The 24620-nt window shown below is 32.9% G+C and overlaps 2 protein-coding genes and 1 pseudogene across 2 annotated transcripts; 2 read left to right on the forward strand and 1 right to left on the reverse strand.

Moving 5' to 3' along the window:
• Positions 1-46: 46 nt before the first annotated feature.
• Positions 47-11196, reverse strand: LOC129900186 (T-complex protein 1 subunit beta-like; annotated as a pseudogene).
• A 1342-nt stretch (positions 11197-12538) lies between these two features.
• LOC129899539 (uncharacterized) lies at positions 12539-13559 on the forward strand. The gene has a single exon (XM_055974541.1). It carries the CDS (start codon positions 12641-12643, stop codon positions 13292-13294), a length of 654 nt encoding a protein of 217 aa, XP_055830516.1. The 5' UTR covers positions 12539-12640; the 3' UTR covers positions 13295-13559.
• A 2687-nt stretch (positions 13560-16246) lies between these two features.
• LOC129901013 (uncharacterized) lies at positions 16247-17393 on the forward strand. The gene has a single exon (XM_055976118.1). It carries the CDS (start codon positions 16361-16363, stop codon positions 17021-17023), a length of 663 nt encoding a protein of 220 aa, XP_055832093.1. The 5' UTR covers positions 16247-16360; the 3' UTR covers positions 17024-17393.
• The last annotated feature ends 7227 nt before the right edge of the window (positions 17394-24620 follow it).

Consider the following 24620-nt stretch of genomic DNA (forward strand, 5'->3'; position numbering starts at 1 on the left):
CGGGCTAACTCATGGTGCATTGTTGGTTTTGAAGTGATGTCTCGAAATCTATTAATCTGAATAAAACTATGTAGTGCAGTGAAAACTGCCCAGTACAAAACATGTTCAGTTATAGGCAAATCTTAGATCGAAACCTCTTAACTTGAAACAAGACATGTTTCTTCAAAACTTTGTAGTGCAGTGAAAACTGCCCAGTACAAAAAATGTTCAGTTCTAGGCAAATCTTAGATCGAAACCTCTTAACTAGAAACAAGACATGTTTCTTCAAAACTTACACTGACATGACTAAGAACAATATTCAATAGTTTCGCTCATCTACAGTCACCTAAAATCTTAACTACATGATTGAATACAAACATCTCAACAGATTAAACATAGGTTTACTTTCTGTTTTCCCTCCTCCGTAGGGCACATGTGATGATTTCATCAACCCTCAGTATAATCTCAGCAGCCTCGGTTGCAGAGAACAACAATCCTGTTTGACTTTGAATGCCTCCGATATTCCTAGCTCTGCCATATCTCCAACCTGTCATAAAAGCCAGATAAGGATGATAAGATTTGACAAAATACTAACTCCCAATAAGTAACAAGAATCGACAATTTACATGGGAATTAATTTGTGCTTGGAGAAAAGAGAAACGGAGAGAAGAAAAGTTTTGGTTTTCTTACTTCACTTTGACTTGCTAAAAAGAAAAGAGTAACAAAATAAATGGAATGCTCATTTTTCTTTTCTTGAAGAAATAGAAGAGAAAAGAAAATGTTTTCTTCCTTGCAGAGAGTCCTCTTAAACCGAACAAAGGAAAGAGAAGATCGGTTTGTCTCCACTTTTTCCGTAATGGCCTTTATGAATCTTTCCATTTCCTACTTTGGCACCAGAGATTGGCTGTTTCAGTATTAGATGTTTCATTCAAACCCAAATCATTAATTTTTCTTCTTAAAGTATGATTCAGTTAAACCCCAAGTGGATGACCAACACTCGAGCGCAACATATGAAATTAGTCTCCTCTTAGCTGAAATCTGCTGAAAGAAGGGATCATATATCGCACAAGATAAATCATATTTCTTTTTTCCTTTTGGGTACTAATTTTCCCCAGAAAAAACTATTAAGTTTTTGCCTTTCTTAACTCAAAATGCATCCATAGGGCACCACCTTTTATTTTCCTCCCAATGAAATTGCAAGATGCTGATCAGAAAACATTAAACAGAGGTGCCTTATTATGAAGGCCATATCCATTGAAAGCATGAAGCGGTCACATATTCATTTCAGATAATGCCATCAGGGTTCCTGCTAAGTTTGTTACCAGTGTTGCATTGACTTTGATGCAGAAAAGCAAGGGCAAATTTGAGCAAGCAAAATAATTCAGAAAGCTGATTTCATGGACACAGCGTGTTCTAAACTCATCGAAAGATAGCATAATTAATTATTCCAACATTTTGAGAGGGTCTACTCACCTGTCCAGTGATGACATCTATCCCTGAATTGCTTTCTTCCTTGTGGTGTTCTGCACGAAGCTGGGCAACCAGCTCGGCACAGTCCAGACCAGCATTGTCAGCAATGATGGTCGGTAATGCCAAAAGTGCCCGGGAGAAAGCCTCAATTGCATGAGACCTTTTACCAGGAGTCTTTTTAGCCAGTTCATTCACAGCCTTTGCCATCACCATCTCGGGCCATCCGCCTCCAAGTAGAAACCTGCCGTCATTTACAGTCTGAGACAGTACACACAAGGCATCATGCAGAGATTTTTCAGCTTCATCCAGTACATGAGGGCTGCCAAAAGAATAAGAGAAGGTGTTGATATGAAAAAATACCACGCAATTAAACAGACTTCACTTTCAACCCACTAAAGATGAGATTTACATCAGCACATGCATGGGGCCATCACGGTGACCAAAGAGAATTTGATTTTAACACACATCTTTATTATATACTAGTCTTTGGGCACGCGCTTTGTGCATGTACCCCATATCTATTATACAGTCTATTCGTTATTTATGACTTTATTGTTGAAAACCTTTAATGTAAGATCAACTTGGACATTGTTTGTGATCTCAAATGACCAATTGTGACAACTTAAATATCAGGGCTACTAATGTACCAATGATTAACAATCTTCTCAATAAAATCAATTCATAAATAAGAAAATATAGCGCTGAAACTTTGGAATGTAAAGAGTAAACAAAAGTTGCAGGGTGATCATTCGACATTACGATTACTTAAGAAAAAAATATACAGTAGAAAGCTTGTTTGACTGATATGTTCAACTATATTGTCCACATCTAATCAAAAACCAATTAGACAACAGAAAATGTTGAGTTTTTTCATTCAAGAATTCCCATTCTGGAAGGAGACCGAGACATCCTATTAAAAAGCTTCCGGCATGAAATAACTATTAAACAACTTCCATTATGTGTTATAGCTCGAACCTCAAAGAAAGGAGAGACCTATAGAAGTCTTATACTCCTGTGTGTAATGAAGTTGTTCTCCTTTTTGTTTTCCACCTGCGCTCAACTTTTCTTTTGCTTTCTTCCTCCTTTTCATCTCAACTTGGAATTTGATGAAAGGTAAGTTCCTAATTGATAGCAGTGAGTAATAACTTTTCCAATGTAATTTGGAATTACAAAGACGAATTTGGTGTGATGCTAATTAAGAAAACCATTGAACGCGTTTTTACAAATTCTTTGCCCTTGAGAGTAATAACAACTGACATCCTGCATCATCCCTAACCTCCTCCCCTTAGTTTGTTCCCCATTAGTAAGTATTGGTTTGGTAGAGGAATAGTCTTGTAAACTGATGGAATTAAAAGTAATCATTCATGGAAAATAAAACAACAAACAATTAAGGCTGCTTAATTAAGATAATTAAACCCACAAACCACAAATTGATGGAATACAAGTAATTACTTATTTATTTAATGGGGCTAATTTTTTTTTAGGAGAGGATAAATTGGTCATTCGATATTTAAAGAGTATTTTTGTAATTCAACTTTCAATTTAGGATGTTCCCACTTTTAGTATAGTATAGTGTGTGTAAATATATATATAGATATATATATTCATTTCCCAAGGAACAAAAATTACTTGAGGCATTATAGTTAATCCCCAAGTGGATTTCAAGTAGTTTACAACCTTGACAAAAATCAAACAGATACTAAGCTGGAGACGAGATGACACCATTTTTGAGACCCCTCCCTAACCATCCTTCCTCCAAACTAATGGCAGTTGAAGACAGAGTAAGACGCTAAAACATACATTGCACCTCTCAAGACAATTGTACACCCAGAAAAGTGGATCAACCTGTCCTCACCAATCATTATTTCTTCAATGAGTTTGCAGTGGCCCAGCTTGACAGACTCAGGATTATCGTAGGTAGATGCAGTGGCCCAGCTTGACAGACTCAGGATTATCGAAGGTAGATGCAATCTCTCCACCAGTAACCAAAGCCAGACGCTCAATACTATCAAAATCAGCATGCTCGATAGCAAGTATCCCTGCATCCGCAAATAGCTCCTCTCGGAAATTGTAAATCGGCTGTCGGTTAAGAAAGCAATTTATTCCATGAGAGATGATCTTTTGGACCTTCTCTCTCATTTTATCCTTTTCAGATGCTTCTAGCTCAGCAACCTTGGCCATTGAGTCAACTCGGACAAGTGCACCATAGATTTTAACTTTATCTATATCCATTGCTGTGTTTGCCACCAAGATCTTAGCATTTTCGATACGTTTCAGTTGGCCAACCCCAATCTTTTTATCCAAAATAAACTTGCAGAAAAGAAATGGTTCAGAGAGAAGGAACTTATATATCTAGGAATTGATGGAGTAAAACGGAAAAAACGCGACAATCAATAAGAGTGTGGCTTGGGGGTATTGGGACCAGCAATTGAACTACTACAAGGAAGGAGGTTTACAAAAAGGATGACAAACAAAATATCCCCATCTAGGATCCTACAAAAGAGATGTATGGCAAATTTTGGGACAAAGATCAACTGAGCACTGAAACAAAGGGTCCACAGATAACCCTTTTTTCCTTTTTTTTATAAGATTAATAGTTTATTGATGTTATGGGAGAAAACCCTGTAACCTAGTATACCAAAAAATAGGGAACCTAACGAACAATATGGTTCTCGAATACCACCAAAGAATGTGGTGCATTGGATGAGGCAGCTCTTCTCTTAACCAGAGGTCTCGGGGTTCGAGCCCTGAGTATGGAAAAATCTTTGGTAGGGAGCTTCTCCCCGAATGGGACTCTATACGCGGTACAAATCTAGATTAATTGAGCTCCAATGCAAGTACCATACACCGGTTGAAAAACAAAAAAAAAAACAATATAGTCATATATTTTAGATCAAAAATAAAATAAAATACAACATGGTTCTCAAACAATGACCTCCTGTCATAAACATCTATACTAAAAGGAAGCTAGTGGGTGCACCAAAAGTTATTCACAAATAAAGACATGCCCCAAAGCTTAACGAGTCAACCTCCACCCTTTCAAAAGCTATCTTATTCCTTTCCTTCCAAAGTAGCCACATAAATTCCAACTAGATCTATCTAAACCCCCAAAACACATCCCTTACATCTATCAAAAGCCTCCAAATAGGCCATAAGACAAAAAAAATTGACTTTGAGAATGAAAAATTAGGTACAACAAAAGAAAAGCTGGAAATGCAACAGTAGTCCAATAACGTAAATGTAAACTGAAATTGGCTAAGAAGAACTTCTCAAGTTTGTTTACCAACCCTTCATCTAAAAATGAATCCTTCAGTGAACCTCCAGGCTTCTTAATAATCTGGATTGCCTCTAGATTGGTGCCGCCCAGTCATTCCAATCAGTTTAACCAAATATTGGAAACATAAAAAAGATAAACAACTAACAGGGGATATTAGTAGGTACGCATGGGAACAAATCAAAGATTCAATTGATGACAAATAAGCAGTGAAATGTTGCTTTTTTCTTTTCTCTTTACGATAGACACAAGGCAGACATATACTTCCTGCTCATTCTTTCTTCTTTTTTCTTAAACCAAAAAGTGCTCAAATTTATTCATGAGATAATACACAGCAGAATCCATGCAACATATAAGGGAAAACAAAAGATTCATATTATGGGTGCAAAAAGAGTTCCCATTTCCTCGAAGCAAGATAGTTCATAGTATTTAATTTTTTATCTATCTGACCAGGGAAACATGACTTCGAGTCTTCCTCAAATTTAAGAGATGTCACATTTCACCTGCATCATGTTACTTAATAAGTCCACATTGAGAGACAGGAACATTTACCTTTAAGTTTCTCCCTTCACTGTTTTCATGTCATTCTAGTAGTAAACATTAAACATCTTTCAACTAAAAATAAAAAAATTTCAAACAAATCAAAACTTTTAAAACATCATTATCAAATTGTCAAGGCGCTTAATTACTGCAGCATAGGAGACTTGATAAAAATAAAGAAAAATCAGATGGCAGATAAACCTGAGATCAGAAGTAAAATAGTAACAAACCAAGTACATCCTAGACTATGCCTGTGTTATGGATGATCTGCTAAATGTAAATGAGATACGGACCTTTAACCTCATAACCGCATCAACAAATAGTTATGCAAAATGCTCTGTCCTGAGACAGAATTTTCAAGCTCAAAGTAGTCATTGCAATATTCATCAAGTCCGACCTAAATTTCTCTGCAACATCACACATTTATAAGAAACATTGACAAGGAGCACATTATTATGAGAAAAAAAACCTTGCTTCCATTAGTATCATTTATTGCTGTCCAGAGCAGTATATCAGAATGAATTCTTTTAGACAACTCATCTACTAGCATAAAGAAGAAATTTGATAGAAGATAGAAATATCACTATTCTGTTTAAAGTGAGACTAGCTTCAAGCAAAGATACCTGCATCCTGTTTATTATCAACAACCTTCGGCAGCAATGCATTGCATGCACATTCAGCTGCCATCCGATAAACTGGTTTAGAGAAGCCAAAGCTTAGACCGATAAATTGTACGCCAAAAATGGAAATACCAAATTAAAGTACATCAAGAACTCAACAACTCTAAAGTAGCCATGATTCCAACAGATATTCAGACAAATTTTGAATGTCCTACAGAATTCCCTGAGACTGATTCTTAAAAACCCAACTACAAAGGCACATTGCTGTCCTCTCCCCACCCCCAGCCCCCCTTGGGTGGGGGGAATTGTGAAACGAATCAAGTAATGGGTGTAAACAATGATCAATAACTGAAAAGGACTCCACTATAAAAATGACATTGCAGAAGAATAAAGTAAAACATAGAACTGCCTTCACGGGCAGTATATGAAAGATGCAATGTCTCTTGATGATTTCCTTCAGAGAAAGCTTGAATTCCAAAACAAAACCATCCTTGCAAAACACAGTTCAAACAACCAAATTGTTTATTATAATTAATTAAAATCACCCTGGTGTTTTAATTTCAAGATACCCCATTAGTGGTCTCAATATCATCCCAATTGTTGAACAATATATAGAAGTATGAAGCTGAAATTCTAACTGATTGTGGAACAGTACTAATTCTCAAAAAATTCTAACTGATTGTGTAAGCTTTTCAGGAGACTGATGGCATCCAAAGATCAATACAAAGAAAAACAGCTTAGTTAAATTAGAAAGATCATTAAACTGTCATTTGACTACCAATACACCACATATAGAAGTCATTTACAGATTGAAAAAAGAACAATTATAAAAGATAAAATACCGACATAATTTTCAAACAGCAGGCAGGCAAAGTAGCTTTGTTGAAGGCACTAATATTCAAAAGTTACAGACTTCATAAAATTGAAGTAAAACCCCAGATTTTCCAATAAGACAATATTCTGGGGCATAAGATGAATAGAAGTATAGAACAGACTAATTGTCATTAGATGAATTTTTGAATTAACCAGCTTCTCTGCCTCCCTTAAAAGTTCTCCAGCCAAAACAACTACAGATGTTGCTCCATCACCAACTTCGTCATCTTGCACTTTAGAGATGTCTAATGAAAGAGTTAAGGTAAAGGCCTTTATATCATATCTACACTTTGCAGTTCTGAATACTTTAGTATTTCCCAGTAAAATAGTTTCCGGCAGATTTTGGCGGTTCATGTTGCTCTCCAGAAACATACAAATCTGGCGGTTCATGTTGCTCTCCAGAAACATACATACACGAAACTTTGCATCTACAGTAGACAATGAACAAGTCTGGACGTAACCTTCCACAGAAGCCCTGTCAACTCTAAGTACCCATATTAACCTTTTCACAATATTAAACAACAAATACGATCGGATACACTCAGTGCCTAACCAATTAAGTTCCGCCCCCCCCCCCCCCCAGTATCCTGTTTAGCAGTGGTCAACCTCTACCTATCAAAGTATCAACTGCTCCCAAAAGTCTGAATGGAAAAACCACAAACCCATCTAGCATCTCGACAGTTATAATTTCTAATTTGCAGCATATCTTTCTGAAGAAGTCAATCAATGGATAAATAGTTTAACACGTATTTATCTATTAATTGACATGTCGTTCCCATCCAAATAAAGATTTAGAATTTAGTACACAAATCTTTTGTGCATCAAACAACAACAACCCAGTGAAATCCCACAACATGGGGCTTGTGCATCACTTATACAAAAATTTAACCATAAGCTATGTTGTTGGCAACTGAAGACTTGTAGAACTCTCAAAATTGACCTCTTCTTTTTCAGATCTACAGCTAACAGCATTCAGCAACACTTTTTCTAGAAAACAAGCTAAGCAACCAAGGGTGTGGTCTAGTGGTTGAGAACCATGAGGTCTCAGGTTTGACAAAACCACTAGGTGATTTCTTTCCATTAGTCCTAGCCTTGGTGGACAGAGTTACCAACTATCTGTTGCTAGTGGCAGGTATCTGTGGAATCAGTCGAGGTGGGCGCAAGTTGGCTCGGACACCACGATTATCCAAAAAAAGCAAGCTAAATCTTTGAGATGTGTCTAGCCAAAATCTTTTGCACGAATACAAACAATGAGTCCACTGATCCCTGCAAAAAGAACAAGGATGCCAACAAGGACCTTGGCAGCAGGATTGTCAATATGGTGGACTTCAAAATGTGGCGTCATCATTTGTAACTGTAACACCATGACCTCTGCCGGTTGACTGATAAATTTTATCCTGCAAAACAACACATAAACAAGATACTATCAAACCACAATCCAACATCCTTTCAAGCAAAGCTGAGAGCTACATACTCTAAGAATGAGCTTACCATTCCCTTAGGTCCTAAGGTTGTCTTAACCAAGTCGGCAATTGCCATTTCCCCCACGAAGGATGCCTAAATTTAAAGACAGTAAATTATTCAGTAGAGGCGACAAATAATAGTGTTCACTACATACTTTATGTTTTCTTTCACAGAGAAGGTAGAAAGCCATAATAACCTTTTCCCTACTATCTTGGACGATTCATATTACATCGTATTATTTTACTGGACATAGAATTTTTAAAAAGTTAATCTGAATTTTGTATGTTATTAGTGATATTCCGAATAATTATGTAGAAAATATGGATTGTTCTCTGTTAATTCCTATTGTGAAGAAGTTGCTCAATAGGGAGGAGGTTGTCTTTTCATATAGATCGACTTAGATCCCAATGGTATCAAGAAAAGTGCGTTTTTTCACTTCGTTAGCAACTATAGGGGTGATCTTAATGTCTTAGAATTAGAGGAAGGGGAAGGTAACTTATATCAGCGGGCACTTTATGTGTAGGAATTCAGGGTGAAGATGCCAACCACCTCCTCATTCATTGTCCGCTAGCATCGAGATTATGATGGGAGATTCTCACATGGTTTGGAATATTTTGGGTGATGCCAAGAACGGTAAAAGAGGTAATGGCATGGAAGTTCACGTTGTTAGTTCTTATGCAGGTTGTTTGGAGGAAAGAAATATGAGAGTTTTTATGGGAGTCTAGATGAATTATGTTCAGTTGAAGTAGTATTTTATCCCTTAATTCTTTTTGGTGCACCCATATTATGTGTAGAAGATTAGGAGTTGTTAGTAGAAAACTATCTCTTTTTGTAGGTTTTCGATTTTTTGGTATACTTATTGAATAATGCGGCATATTCTTTGTTCAAACTTTAATAAAATTTATTACTCCGTACTTTATTTTTAAAATGGTTGAAATTCAACTTCATAGAGAAAATAGCACATCAAATTTGAATAATTTTGAATTCTTGAAAGTTGAGAAAGTTTCTATAAAATAATACCGTTTGTTAAATTGCAACAAACAACAAATATTTTCTAACGCCCAAAATGGGAAGTAGTGTGTCACATCAATTGCGATAGAGAAGGTACATACAAGTTAGCCTTTAATAAACAATCAACTATCTTTATTTCCTACATGAGACTTACCATTCTAGCTCGCTCACCCTTTTCTTCAGTAGCTTCATCTTTAAGAATTCTGTCAATCTGTGAAACTATAATGTAAGTTATAGAATCAACAAATTACGGGAAAAGGGAATGGAATGAAATAATCCCACTAACATACTGCCATTAGAAAGATAACTGAGACGTGGATTTAAAACCAAAGGCTGAAGAATAACTAAAGCAATAAGCAGCAGACTGTTATCAGAAAAATGGCAGAGACATTAAGGGCAATGATAACAATTATAAGCCCTTAAAATGATCAAGCTCAAAAGTACCATTCAAAATGACAGAACATGAACGAAGTGAATCATGAAAATTTTTAGCATACAAGAGCATTAACTTTAGCATAAGAAAGAATAGTCATATAACGAGAATATGATTTTTCAGTGGAAAGTATGACAGCCGTAGTTTGTTCACATATTCAGTATTAGAAAATACTTACAGCGCAATGTATAAGGACAAGGCAAACTAATCAACCAAGTGTAAAAGTTTAAGTAGATTACATATTTCATACATCAATGTATTGACAAAAACATATGTAAGTATTTTCCTTTAATATCAAATCACACAGAGTCACAAACGCTGATCAATACTCCATTATCACAGAAATTACAGAATTGGTAACGAACAATGACTAAATTTGCTACATTGAACCATCACTCTCTTCCTTCGAAAGCCGAAGCTAGGGCTCTACACAATACAAACACAACTCAATTACTCCTCATATATATATGAATCGTCTCTTTACATTTCACTCATTTTAGTCATAATTTAATTATCTTTTACCCAGTCGTCCATCTACCACAATCCTTCTCGTTTATCCGGTCCGGTATCTACTATACTTGTGAAACGCATGTAAACAGAGTTCATGAAAAAGCAACAAGAGAGTAACTAGAGAGGACGACGAACCTTCTAGAACAAACGCTTGCGACGGCAGCGCCGGAGAAAAGAAGTTACTGAGAGAGGCGCAAGGACTTTCACGCAGCTGCTGCGCCCTTGCTTGGTGGAGAAGTGTCAGTGGGAAAAAAAGAATCTGGAAGGAGGGAGAAGGTTTGCGAAAATGGAGTTGTGGAATTTGAAGGTTTAAGTGGTCTTGGACGGTATTTTATTAGTTTACTGAGCGTTTATTGATCATAAAAATTTTGTTCATCTTTGTGAATACGTGGGCACGCGACGTTTATATTTAAAAGAAAAAATAGTTAAAAATGTCCTTAAATTATTTAAAATGAATAAAAATATTTTTTGTTTATAATTTTGTTAAAAAAATATCTTTATCATCAATGTTTTAGTTCAGAAATGTCTCTATTACTATTTAATGCGTCAAAAATGTCCCTATTATTACAAATTAGATCAAAAATACTCTTTTCCGAATAAATAATTTTTAAAAAAACAAATCTTTTTTTTATAACAACTGTGAATTACCATTAACACACAAAGTCAATACACCTAAAGAGCTCCTAATTCAACACAATCACTTTCCGGAAGGATATTGTGAGTATTAGACCTCCAACAATCAATTAGTTACGAGAAAAATCTCTCTATAAGTCTTCTATACCTCTGGCCTTTTTAGAGGTACTAGATACTTTTAGTCTCTTTACAAAATCTCTCTTAATTCATGTCACTGTGGATTCATTATTTACAGTAATTCCTCTATACAGTTTCCAATTCCTAGCTCTCCAAATATGATAGACCGCAGCTCCCATTATTGCTGTGAGGATCTCCTTTTCGATCTGTTTCCAATGCTTGCCTTTTATCTTCCTTAGCACTTGATGAACCTCCCCAAATGGAATTTGCATTCTAGCCCATTATGATAGTGCATTTCTAACACCACTTATACTCAGCAAAGATGTGTACGGAAATTTCTTCTACCTGTTCATCCCATAAACAACAACTATCATTCTCCACGAGGATGTGTAATTTCTTCAATCTCCCTTTAGTGAGCAACCTGCCTTGAACAGCCATCCAAACAATAAATCTATGTCTAGGTTGAGAGATAGAACACCAAATTTAATCAGCATTCCTCAATCTGGCACAAGTTCCCAACAAAGCATTGTAGCTCAGAGTGATTGAATAATCCCCTTCAGGGGTTAGTGAATACTCCCCCTAAACATACCAGTCTTGCATTTTCTTTTTAAGTGTATTCAACTTTTTTCCAATACCAACTACTATCAGCGGGAGGAGTATGAGTCCAAATATCAAAGGTGTCTTTCATATATAAACCATGAATCCATTTCACTCATAAGGAAAAAAATGTGTTCAAAAAGAAAAAAAAATAATATATTTATTTGAAAAAAATATATTTTTGATCCTTTAAATAACAATAAGAGTATTTCTGGACCAAAGTATTGATGGTAAAGGTATTTTTGGATCAAACTATAAACGGATGACATTTTTATTCATTTCAAATAATTTAAGGGCATTTTTGATTCTTTTTCCTATTTAAAAAGAATTTAGTAGCATTATAGTGCTAGGGCCGTGATGCTTGTACTTTTTTTACGTTGCAACTTTGTGAGTTTTTAGTTGAACTCGCGCCTCTATGGGCATAATTAAATTATCTATGAACTTAGTTATGTTTTGTGGCTCCGAATTGAACTTATGCCTATAATTGCATAAGCTTTGTAGGAATAAAGTGATATAACTTATTATGAATTGTAAGATATAAGTTATTTATATTATGATACAAAAATATAAATTTATGTTTTAATTTTTTTTTAGTTTATTGTATATAAAAGGTGTTTTTAACCATTTTTTTAAATTACTTTCTCCATCTATTTTTACTTGTTGAGTATACTAAAAATAAATGTTTACTTTTATTTGTTCAATTAAGAAAATTAAGAAATACTTTATCATTTAATTTCTAATTTATTTTAATTATTAACTAAAGTCATTTTTTATAATATTAATTTTATTATAGTTAAAATAATAATATAATAAAATTATCATTCTATTTATTATTTCTTAAAGAATGTGTTAACAATGTGTCAAGTAAGACGAATAAAACTTAAAAGGAGGGAGTACTTAAAATGTCAAAGTACATATGTTTGAGGGGCAAAATTAAACACCACCCTAAATTTTAGGGTTGTTCGTGTCAATGACCCACGCTACTTCCGCCCCGTGCAAAATCAAATACCCTACATTATCTCATCTTTGAATTTGTGGAGTCTGGTCGGTCTTCTTCTCAGTTCTCACACTCGCAAATTACTGTAGAAGTTAAAGTCTCTCATAGTTTCCGAGGGAGCCATGGCAATGACGACGACCACTGCAATAGCTTCGCCGTCCCGCCGCCTGCTTATCGACTCTCGACATAGTACCGCTAGCACTATCCCCAAAAATGTGGCAATTTACCCAGCAACAGCAGTTACAAATCAGGGGTTATTGAAGCACTGTATATTCTCGCAAGGATGCCTGAGATCTCTGGTGAAACCAGTATCGGCTGCTAGTTCAGGGCTAGAGGCAGATTTGGCTGATGATGAACGCGTTAAAAATGCAAAGATAGTTGTTGAATCCGAAGAAGCTGAGAAGATACAAGTCAGAGTAGATGTGAATGAGGAAGAAACAAAAATAGTTTTCGAAAAAGTTTTGACAAATTTAGCAAAATCAGCGCAACCTATTCCAGGCTTCCGCAGGGAAAAAGGAGGGAAAACATCTAAGGTTCCTAGGGAGTTTCTACCGCAGATACTTGGTGAAGATCTAGTTACCAGTTCCGTAATACGAGAAATTATTAACTCAACTCTTGCTGATTATGTGAAGAAGGAGAATTTGGCTGTGAAGGATAACAAGATTAGCATCAGACAAACTGAGGATGAACTCATGTCATCATTTGCTCCGGGAACTGAATTCGGATTCAATGCCATCTTAGAGCTTGAAAAAGCAAAAACTGAAGCCACCACATAAACACACAGAAGAAGAAGATGTGAAGCTTTTCTCACTGTTTAATCTCTTAGAACGACTTGTTAGAATAGAATCAGTAGTTTCTGAGGCCAACAGATTGAAGGATACTAAAATCTATCACTGTTTTTTTTGTTGTTGTTGTTGAATGCTCTTTATAATGGCTCTGTTAATGCTTAGAAAGAATTTACAATGCACTAGGAACAATGATCTTTGTAGTTGGTAGGTAAGTGAGATAATTGTGTTATTAGTAATTTTTATTGAAAATATTGTGTCATAATTTTTGAACAAAATATTATTTAGTTTATTATAAAATGATAATTTTGTTTTAAATTTATAGGTATTTTTAATAGTTTTTAGAATTTATGACCATAAATCATATTTTATTTTATTTTTAAAACAAAATAAGTGAAATATGTTTTTCAAGAACATGTTGAAACTCCATCTAAATATATTTGCTAAAAATATTTGAAAATTTATGACCAAATACTAGTGAAGTTTTTGCAAGAATTTGACTCTATTTTTGGGTTATAAAGAGTTTAAAATGTCCTCGAATTATTGAAAATGATACAAAAAATATCTTTTATCCATCTATTAGACCTAAAATGCTTTTAACATCCACCTTTAAGTCCAAAAATGACTTTTTCTTTAACGAAAAAGGGCATGAGGAGTATTTTTGTATTATTTCTAATAGTTTGAGGATATATTAGGCAATTTTTCATAATTAAAATTCTGTTAAATAAATTTTGATTTATAATTAATTTTAAATAATTAAATTGTAATCAATAAATGGCCGCTACGTGTTTTAAAAAATTATTAAAGTTATTTAATTAAAAATCTGATAAATAAATTTTGATTTATAATTAATTTTAAATAATTAAATTGTAACCAATAGATGGCCGCTACGTGTTTAAAAAAATTATTTAAGTTATTTAATTAAAATTCTGTTAAATAAATTTTGATTTATAAATAATTTTTAAATAATTAAATTTTAACCAATAGATGACCGCCACATGTTTAAAAAAATTATTTAAATTATTTAATTAAAATTATGTTAAAGAAAATGTCATTTTTTGATCTAAAGGTGGATAGCGAGTGCATTAATTTTCAGAATTTTATATGATAATCATCCACATTTAGTTTCAAAAATAACCTTTTCTTTAACATAATTTTAATTAAATAATTTGAATAATTTTTTTAAACACGTGGTGACCATCTATTGGTTACAATTTAATTATTTAAAATTAATTATAAATCAAAATTTATTTAACAGAAATTTTAATTAAATAATTTGAATATTTTTTAAACACGTGACGACCATCTATTGGTTACAATTTAATTATTTAAAATTAATTATAAATTAAAATTTATTTTATAGAATTTTGATTACGGAATAGGGCCTAAAATTCCCTCAAACTATTGGAAATGGTACAAAAATACCCCCCATGCCCTTTTCTGTTAAAAAAAGGTCATTTTTGACATAAATGTGGATGTCAAGGGCATTTTAGGCCCAATAGATGAATGAGAGGCATTTTTGTACCATTTTTAATAGTTCAAGGGCATTTTAGCCTTTTTTCATTTTTTGTTTCTATTTAAAATATATTTTTAAAATTTTTGTGTCTACTATTCATTTGGTAAAAAATTATGGACTTTCCAATACTCTTATTTATGATCTAATTTTATAAGACATAAGTTTGAAGAACCTTTGCTTTGTTGGACATAAATTATGTAGAAATTAAATTATCCAACATAAGTTGTGTATTATTTAATTCACTCGACATAAATTTAAAAAATTGTTGTCTTGTCCAAAATAAGTTCTGTAGGAATAAATTAAATACCTTATCACATAACTTGGTGATTCTAAAACTAAATTTATGTATCTATCAGCATAAATTCTGTAGAAATTAAGCTATGTTGTGTGCAAAGTCGTATTCAGGATTTCGAGAGGATGAGTGTACTATTACGAAATGTGAATCTAAAAATTGATTAAATCTAAAAATTATAGGTCCAAAACTAATTCTTATCTATTTCAAATAGTATTATATATATAGAGATAGATAGATAATTATATTCCCTGCCGAAGGTTTTGAGATCAGTTGAACTCATTGATCGTATGTTATATCATTTAATACTACTAGTTTTAATATACACATTTGGTTTAATTATACACAAATTATACAATACTAAAAATATAGTAATTTTCAATGTGATAAACCTGAAAAATTTGAAAGATTAAAGCAAAATAAAAAAAAAATATTAGTTAAAACGCAAAAAGTGCTACCAATAACCACTTAGAGAGGTGTTACCTAATTTTAGAAAGAAAAACAAAACAAGATAGATAGAAGATTAAAAATTTTAACACCATTTAGAGAGGTGCACCCAATTTTACATTAGATGATACTGAGTATGGTTTCACATATCTATATTTAAATATATTTTTTTAAAATATATAACACTACTATATATGATCTCGAGAGGGGAGCATAGGTTCACATGAACCCGGTGACCCCCCTCTGCATACGCCCTTGGTCGTGTGAGTTATGAATTGAATTTATGCTTCCAACGCCATAAATTTTGTAAGAGTTCAGCGATATAACTTTTTTTTCCTTGCAAGACATAACTTGTGTTATATCACGATACAAAATATAAAATTATGTTTTGTGATTGTTTTATATTAGGATTTTTTTTTATCACTTTTTCACTACTCCCTCCAACCAGTTTTATTTGTCTAGTATACAATGTCCATTTTTACTCGGATTAAAAAATTGAGAGACAATTTATCACTTAATTTCTAACTTATTTTTATTTTAGTTATAATTAATTTACCAAAAAGTATTAGTTTTATTATATTCCAATAATATAATTAAAGAGCATGTTTGAGGGGGGAAAATTGAACACCAGCCTAAATTTTAGGGGTATTCGTGCCAATGACCCACGCCAGTTTCGCCCGGGCCAAATTCAAATGACCTACATTATCTTATCTTTGAATTTCTAGAGTCTGGACTTCTTCTCACATTCGCAAGAAAATTACTACTAGAATTTAAAAGGTTCTCATAGTTTCCGACTGAAACCATGGCAATGACGATGACCACTGCAATGGCATCGCCATCTCGCCGGCTTCTTATCGACTCTCGATATAGTGCCGTTAGCACTATCTCCAAGAATGTAGCAATTTACCCAGCAACAGCAGTTACAAATCAGGGGTTATTGAAGCAGTGTGTATTCTCGCAAGGATGCGTAAGATCTCTGGTGAAACCAGTATTGGCTGCTACTTCAGGGCTAGAGGCAGATTTGGCTGATGATGAATCTTTGATACGCGTTAAAAATGCAAAGATAGCTGTTGAATCCGAAGACGCTGAGAAGATACAAGTCAGAGTAGATGTGAGCGAGGAGGATACGAAAATAGTTTTCGAAAAAGTTTTGACAAATTTAGCAAAATCAGCGCCACCTGTTCCAGGCTTCCGCAGGGAAAAAGGAGGAAAAACATCTAAGGTTCCTAGGGACTTTCTCCTGCAGATACTTGGTGAAGATCGAGTTACCAATTTCGTAATACGAGAAATTGTTACCTCAACTCTTGCTGATTATGTGAAGAAGGAGAATTTGGCAGTGAAGGATAACAAGATAAGCACCACACAAACTGCGGATCAACTCAGGTCATCGTTTGCTCCAGGAACTGAATTTGGATTCAATGCCACCTTAGAGCTTGAAAAATCAAAAACTGAAGCCACCACTTAAACACACTGAAGAAGATGTGAACTTTTCTCACTGTTTAATATCTTAGAATGACTTGTTAGAATAGAATCAGTAGTTCCTGAGGTCAATAGACTGAAGGATCCTAAAATCTATTACTGTTTGGCATACTACTGGTTAAACTTGAAATTGAATCATGATTTTCAGCTCTCTATTGAAATTGAATTTATGTTTTCAGCTGGCATTTCTTGGAGCAATATCAAGCTTTTTTGGCCAGTTTACCAGCTGAGCAATTACTTTCGTGGAAACTAGCCTCTGAATTTCAATTACTCTATCTTCTTACTGAAACAAAGATAAAAATCTTCCATTTGTTTGCTTACATTTAAGATATATCTTATCATCTGTTTTTTTGGCATCAAGATAGTTGATTAAAATGGTACAAAGGAAGGGTATTTGAAATGCTTAAAGTGATCCTATTTAGGGATAATAGTAGCGACAACAGTTAATTAACAAGGGTTCATGTGGATCTTTTGCTTCACAGTTTGCAACAAATCTAAGAAAGGCAGAGGGGACATGAAAACTAAGCATGGAAGTAAAATTCCCATTGTCATTCCAGATGACATTGTGAGAGTTATAGGTCCAGGGTCTAGAGATATTGTTAACTATTGTGGCTTATTTATGTGGTGCACAGAGATGATAATTGGCAGGCAATACTTACAAAAACATGGAGAAGCGATGTAGTTGAAGGTTAAGGTAAAAATTTACTTTCAATGTCAAATTGACTTCTGTGTTGCATGTTTTAGTTACTTTCAATACCTTTACATATTTATTGTAAACTTGAAACTAGTGGTATGAGAGAACATTTGTTGCAAGCTCTTGTGATGGACACTATGCAAAGGCTTTTTAGAGCAAGGAATACTCGATTGCATGCTGGCTACTCCCACTATGCTACTGATGAAGAGAGACTGTCCATAAACTGGATGATGTTATACCTGATGATTGGATGTTTCTGGTAGGACTTTTTAGAAGTCCCGCATTCAAGGTAACTTGATAATAAAAATGCATGATAAATTACTATTTAAACGTTGGTTCTTAATATATTGATCTAATTGCAGGTTATGAGTGAGAGGAACAAACTTAACTGGGGAAAACAAATAACTAAGCACTCATGTGGCTCAAAGTCATTTGCAGAAGTGAAGGAATCGATGGTACAAGTGCATTAACTAAACCACTATATAATTATTTGTAATTCATTTAAGTCATTATGAGTTTATAATATAAATATTTTCATCTATTGTAATATATCGTATAGAGATCCTGATAATGGAACAAAGGTAGCACCAAATCGAGTTTGGGAACTCCAACACATTCGTAAGAATGATAAGAAGAATTGGTGTGGTCGGCTCCAGAGTCATAATAAATTCATGTAATTTTCTGATATCATTGTTTTATTATTTTGTTTATGCTTCTTATTTTATAGTACAAACTGTTTGCAGGGCCAGCTTCAGGAAGTTGTGGCTCAACAACAATCAGAAGAGAATGAGCATTTAATGAGTGCAGATAAGATTTTAACCACTATACTTGGTGAATGAACTAGCTATGTTTGTGAAAAAGGTTACAGAAAGAGGCCTCCAAAAAAGAGTTACGTGCAACCTATAGACTTAGAGGCAAGTATGTCTTCTGCAATAGGAAGTATGTGCCAAGAGATGCAAGCGGATATGGAAAGAAAATTGCAGGTAGAATGTGAGCAAATGGCTGCTGAGTTGCAAAGAAAGATAGAAGAACTTCGGACCAGCTTGCGTGCACCTCGACTTATGTTACGGGATAGCTGTCACCTCCCACCAGCAACAACAAGTTACCAAGTAACTCTGTCCATCAAGGGTGAAGGGACAAAATCATCTAGTGTTTTTGTCTCTGTGGGATTTGTGGGATTTGAACTTGAGACTTCATGGTTCTCAACCCACCTCATCGTCTAATAGGCCGTGGGCTTCTTTGAGATTTCATTAAATCTAGTTGTTTGTGGAAGACAAGACGAGGAATGAACTTGTCAATATATTCCAGAGATTTTAATTTCCTTTACAGGATTTAAACAGAAGTACTATAAGTTCCCAGCATTTTGAGTATATTTTTCATGAGGTGCATCGCGACTTTATTAGTCTCTATCTTTTTGCTTCTTCTTACTATAAGTTTTTAAATGATGTACTGCATACCTGTTATGTTAGTTTCTCCCTGACTCTTAGGGGATTCCAGTAAACTAAGACTAAACAATTTCCTTTTTCAGATACTTTCTTCGTTGATTCCCCCTATTTTCTGCCTTCCCTTCCTGCATAATATCAAATGTTATAAGTTCGGAGGAGAATGTGCTTTAATTCGATGCTAAGCATCATGGGGTGAGCTAAAAGCCTTCCCCTGTATCCTAGTAATGAGAAACTGCAGTTAGTAGCTTAGTTTTCCATATGTTCATTAGTAATGAGAGGAAGTTGTTACTATGTTCTACCGAGTGAGGATCCGACCTTCTCATTAGCACTTGGTTTAGGATCTGCATTTTTTTTACACATGCCTATATTAGTGATGTTAATCGTTCGTTTTCTTAATAGCAAAGATAAAGTACTCAACAATGGGGGAATGAGTTTGTTCGAGGAGTTTTTTTGAAGACATTGGAGTAGTTTGAAAATGTGTGGCTAAAGCAGGCAATAAAATGGGAGTTGGGCTATTTTGTGCCGAACTGATGGCCTAATGGCCAAACAGTGCTAAATTCTCTTTATTTATCTTGTCATTTTTTCTGCAGTGTCAACCAGATACCATTCTAATTGCACTCATTTTTCTTCTTCTTTCAGCTATGTTTCAACAAGACGAAATATATAGATAGCCCTTAAACTTGCCACCAATTATCTCTCAAATAGAGGTGTTTTTCTGGTTATTATAGTTAAACCGTTTCTACTTGATAATTGATAACGAGTTTAAGGGATTATATATGCATTTCGCCTTTCAGCAATTACATTGTCTTGTAAGAATAAACACACATAGTAATGTATTACAAGAAAAATATCGGAAGAGAAATTTTTACTCTGTATTTAATAAATTGGATTATAAGTATTATTTTGAAACGCAACATAGAATGACCTTTTTCTAAGACGTAGTGGCATTTTTAGTTTTAGCCTTCTAGGGTCTTCCATTTTGTTTGTTGATTTCCTTGCTGAAAGTTTCAGTTTTGATGGTCCTTGGGCTTTATTATGGTCGAACAATATTTTTGGTTTCAAAATAGGTCGATGGACTCTGAACTGGCACTTCATTTTTATGCACTAATTCTTTCTTCATTTTTCTGCACTATTCGCTTCTTTATTGTGTACTTATCATGTAAATAAGAAACTTCGAAATAATGTATATAAAGTAAAATAAAATGTTAGATTAGGAAAAGTATGGTAAAATCAAAATAAATAAGAAACATAAACATAGTAAATATGAGGAGATTTTCTTGTTCTTTGAAGCATGTCCAGTCTCTTAAGTCTCTTAAGTATACATGTGTGTACATTATTGTGTTCAATGTCATAATTTATATAATATAATTGTGTGACACAAAAGATTATCATAAATATGATATTGACCCATTTAAGATCATGCATGAGAGGTGGGAGTAAGAAACATAAGTAGTGCGAGATATTTACATAATGGAGAAGAGTTAGAAGGAGTAATATTTGTGTAGTGGATATCCACATTAATACAAATATTTATAACAAGAACAAACATACTATTTTCAAAATAGAATATGGTTAAATATACCTTATGTATTATTAAAAATATTTTAAATATACTTCTTGTTATATTTTTATTCAAATATATATTTTTTTATTATATTTTTAGGGGTCGTTTGGTATAAGGGATAAACATAAATAGTTTTGGGATAAAAAATAATCCAGGATAAAATTTTGATGTCTTGTTTGGTTGACTGGTTTGGGATAACTTATCCCGTCATTTACATTATAATGATAAAATAAATTATCTCATATACATAATTAGATAAATTATCCCATCTTATTTCAGAATAGCTAAACCAAATGACCCCTTAATTCAAATATATCTCTTTCATTATACTCTATTTTGACAAAAAAGACCTGTCTTAAAGCTCAGAATCAAATAACTCACTCAATTTTACATTTCCAATTACTTTAGAAACCTATTTATTTAACCTGGTCAATTTTCATTTTCTTTTGGTCATCTTCTTCTACTCTTTTGTGGCCGGAAAAATGACATCTCCGGCGAACCCAGAATAGTGAACATCAAATTATGCCAACAATAGTTTTCTATTTGTAAAAGCTTGTATTCTAATTATGTTTTGTGGTTTTGCATTCACTATAGTCTATATGGTGAACTTACTTCCCTTCATTTCTTGGCTTCATGTGACGAACAGAGCATTGTGTCCCCTGCTTTTGTTGCCTTTCATTCTTCAGCTTGATGCTAAAGCGCTCTCACTCAAACAACTGATTTTGGTGTATACGGATGGGATTTGAGAAAGGAGATGAAGGATCGGTTGAGATACATCCGTCTACAAAAGAGAAAAGATGAAAATGGGTCGGATCGAGTTAAATGTGTGGGTTTCTAAAATAATCGGATGTTTAAAAGGGGTTGACTCATTGATTTTGTGTTTGACACATATTTATCTATTGAAATTAAAGATTAATTTATGTCAAAATAGAATTAAATGAATATATTTAAATCTCAAATATAAGGAGTTATTTTTGATAGCATATATTTAATTCTTTTCATTTTTCAAAATGTCTAGTAGTTGTCTGTGAAATTTCAAAGGTCAAATTTACCTTTAGACTGAATGATCTACCTTTTCATTTAACTACTTCCATTGGTTTATAAGGACAAAATCGAGTAACTTTAACAACGAATAGGCTAGAAATGGAACACTTCTTCAAGGGGGTGTTTATAAAATGAATTTGGAGGTAAGTGTTTTTGAACTTTTGATTCACTTACTTCATGAACAAAATTTAATGTTTAACAAGTTTTCACTTTTAATTTTGAATATTTGCTCATAGAACAAGTACAATATACAACATATTCAGTAAAATCCTACTAAGTGAGATCTGAAAAAAAATAGAGTGTATATATATTTTATTACTATTTCATGAAAATAAAAAGGTTATTTTAAAAAGACCATCGGCTCAAATGTATCAAATTCAAGTTGAGGAAAAAGAAAACAGTGAAAAATGTATAGTCATTAATAAGAAAAGCAATGTACATAAAGTTTATAAGAAAAGAACACTAACAAACATAAAAAATTGTGTAAAAATTGAAGACACAATAAATCACATTTGGCAAGAACTATAAGAATATGATCAGTACTATGACTATTATCTCTCTACTTTAGTATGTGACCTTCACTCATTTCTATTTAAAGTAATATCCTCAATAATATAAAATTACTTTATATCTTGTGTACTCACCTCTTTCTAGTATACGCAAAATTAAAAAAAAAAACGTCAAATAGTTAAAAGATCAAAAGTTTTTTCAAGATGGGATAAAATAACCCCTGGGATGTTGGGGTTTACATATGGGGCATATGAACAGAGATTCATATTTGTAAGAGCAACAAAAAGGGCAGTGAGTCGAATAGGGGGCAGGTTTTAGCTTACTGTAATATGCTCGCACGAATATCAACAAGGGGCAGGTTTTAGCTTACTGTAATATACTGACACGAATATCAATATCGATATTTCCAGGCATTATATAATCAAACGCAAGGCTTATAAAACACCACATCTTTGATGTAAACGAAAACACGCAACTTATGTCATCTGACACCAAATCTTAGTTAAGACACCTTTTCCCCTTTCTCTTTCCTTTATTTGTACACACAACCTCATCTATTTTCATACATTTTTCACAATCGCGATAAGTCGTGATATTTCAAAATTAAATATGAGATAAAAGTTAAACTCTCTTTAGTACATATATAGTTTAAAATAATGAGGAAATTTCACAAATAATTAATACAACAAATTTAATTAGGCTCATTAGTTAGAATTTTCATATTTATGAAATGTAGACTGTAAATATAGCTATAGTTTAAGTTGTCTCGTTTAAAAATTCATAAATAATTGAGCTATTTTTGTATAAACTCGAAATAATAAACTTATACAAAAACAACATCTTAACTTTAAACAGTTAGATAAATTATATTATACAAAATTAAATTATACAAAAGTTATTCAAATTATATTATATAAAAATACATTATACAAAAGTTATATAAATTATATTATACAAATTTTGAATAATACAAACGTGCAAATTATACAAACTCAAGCCGTAATTAACGTTAAATATTAATGGTGAATTATAAATTAGCTAAATTATAGTTATGTTAACTAATTAACTAGTATATGTTTTCTTATCCGCGTAATTTTTTCTAAAATAATTAAATTATTCAAAGTTCAAAAAAATTCTTCATATTTATTCTTTATTTGATGAGCTTCTTAATTGCTTTATATTAAATAATATAGTTTAAGAATAATCAACAAAATAATAGTAAAAAATAACCTTTAATTTATATCCTTAAATATTTTTCTTAAAGAATGTTTCATACACCAACAATTTACTTAATATAAACTAGAGTCTTAGAGGAAGTATACTTTATTTTGTTAATGATATAAATTTAGCTCAAAATACATTTTATATCAAATTTAATTTTATTGCTAAATGACAAAGGAGAGTTACTCAAATGATGAACATCCTTCAAATTCAATTTTGAGCTCGTAAATTCAAGTTATGCAAGTAAATAAAAAGTGAGAAAGCTAGTAGGAAGGAGTAAAGAAAAATAATTTGTCACTAAATAATCGATAGCTAACAAAACTTTTGACCAAAATTAAAAGATAATTATTTAATTAATTTTTGATTTACTTTTATTATCAACTATATTCATTTTCAATATATTTTTCAAAATATTAAATTTATTGTAATTCTTTTATAAAATAAAATTATCCTTTTATGTATTGATATGTAAAAGGTGTGCAAATTAATATTAGATAATTAAAAATGAACGGAGGAAGCAATTAGTTTGATACACTATTCTAAAGTCAGTTGCCTATTCTTGACTTTTTAGTATTCTATATATAGTGTCGTTTGGGCATAAATATATTTGGAATAATTTAAAAAAATTAGGAACTAATATTTGATCATATAATTTGTTATTACTTGACAAATATATTTAGCAAACATTTCAAGTTGTCAAGTTTCATATTCTAGAAAAAAATTTGAATTTGGGTCAAATTCTAGTATTCGATTAAACTTAGGGGTGGGTTGGTAAGGTGTATTGGGATAAATAATTCATGTATTAGTATGGTATTATTTAGTTTTATGTTTGGTAGGAATTTTAGGCCTATGTATAATTAATACATGTATTAGTAATACACATTACACGGTATTACAGTGTGTATAACTAAGGGGTCGTTTGGGGTGAAGAATAACACCAAATAATTCCGAAATTAAATTATAGTGGCACTTAAATTGATGTTTTATTGGCAAGTCCGAAATAACTTATCTCGTAATTAACAAATAGTATCGGGATAAGTTATCCCTCCTCTTGGAGGTATACTAATCTCGAGATGACTTATTCCGAGATAAAATAAGTAAATGA

This window comes from Solanum dulcamara, chromosome 8 (genome assembly GCF_947179165.1).
Source record: "Solanum dulcamara chromosome 8, daSolDulc1.2, whole genome shotgun sequence".
Lineage (NCBI taxonomy): Eukaryota > Viridiplantae > Streptophyta > Magnoliopsida > Solanales > Solanaceae > Solanum > Solanum dulcamara.

What these genes read in the sequence shown, in the direction of transcription:
- LOC129899539 (XM_055974541.1), top strand. Translation starts at nt 12,641, where the DNA reads ATGGCAATGACGACGACCACTGCAATAGCTTCGCCGTCCCGCCGCCTG.
- LOC129901013 (XM_055976118.1), top strand. Translation starts at nt 16,361, where the DNA reads ATGGCAATGACGATGACCACTGCAATGGCATCGCCATCTCGCCGGCTT.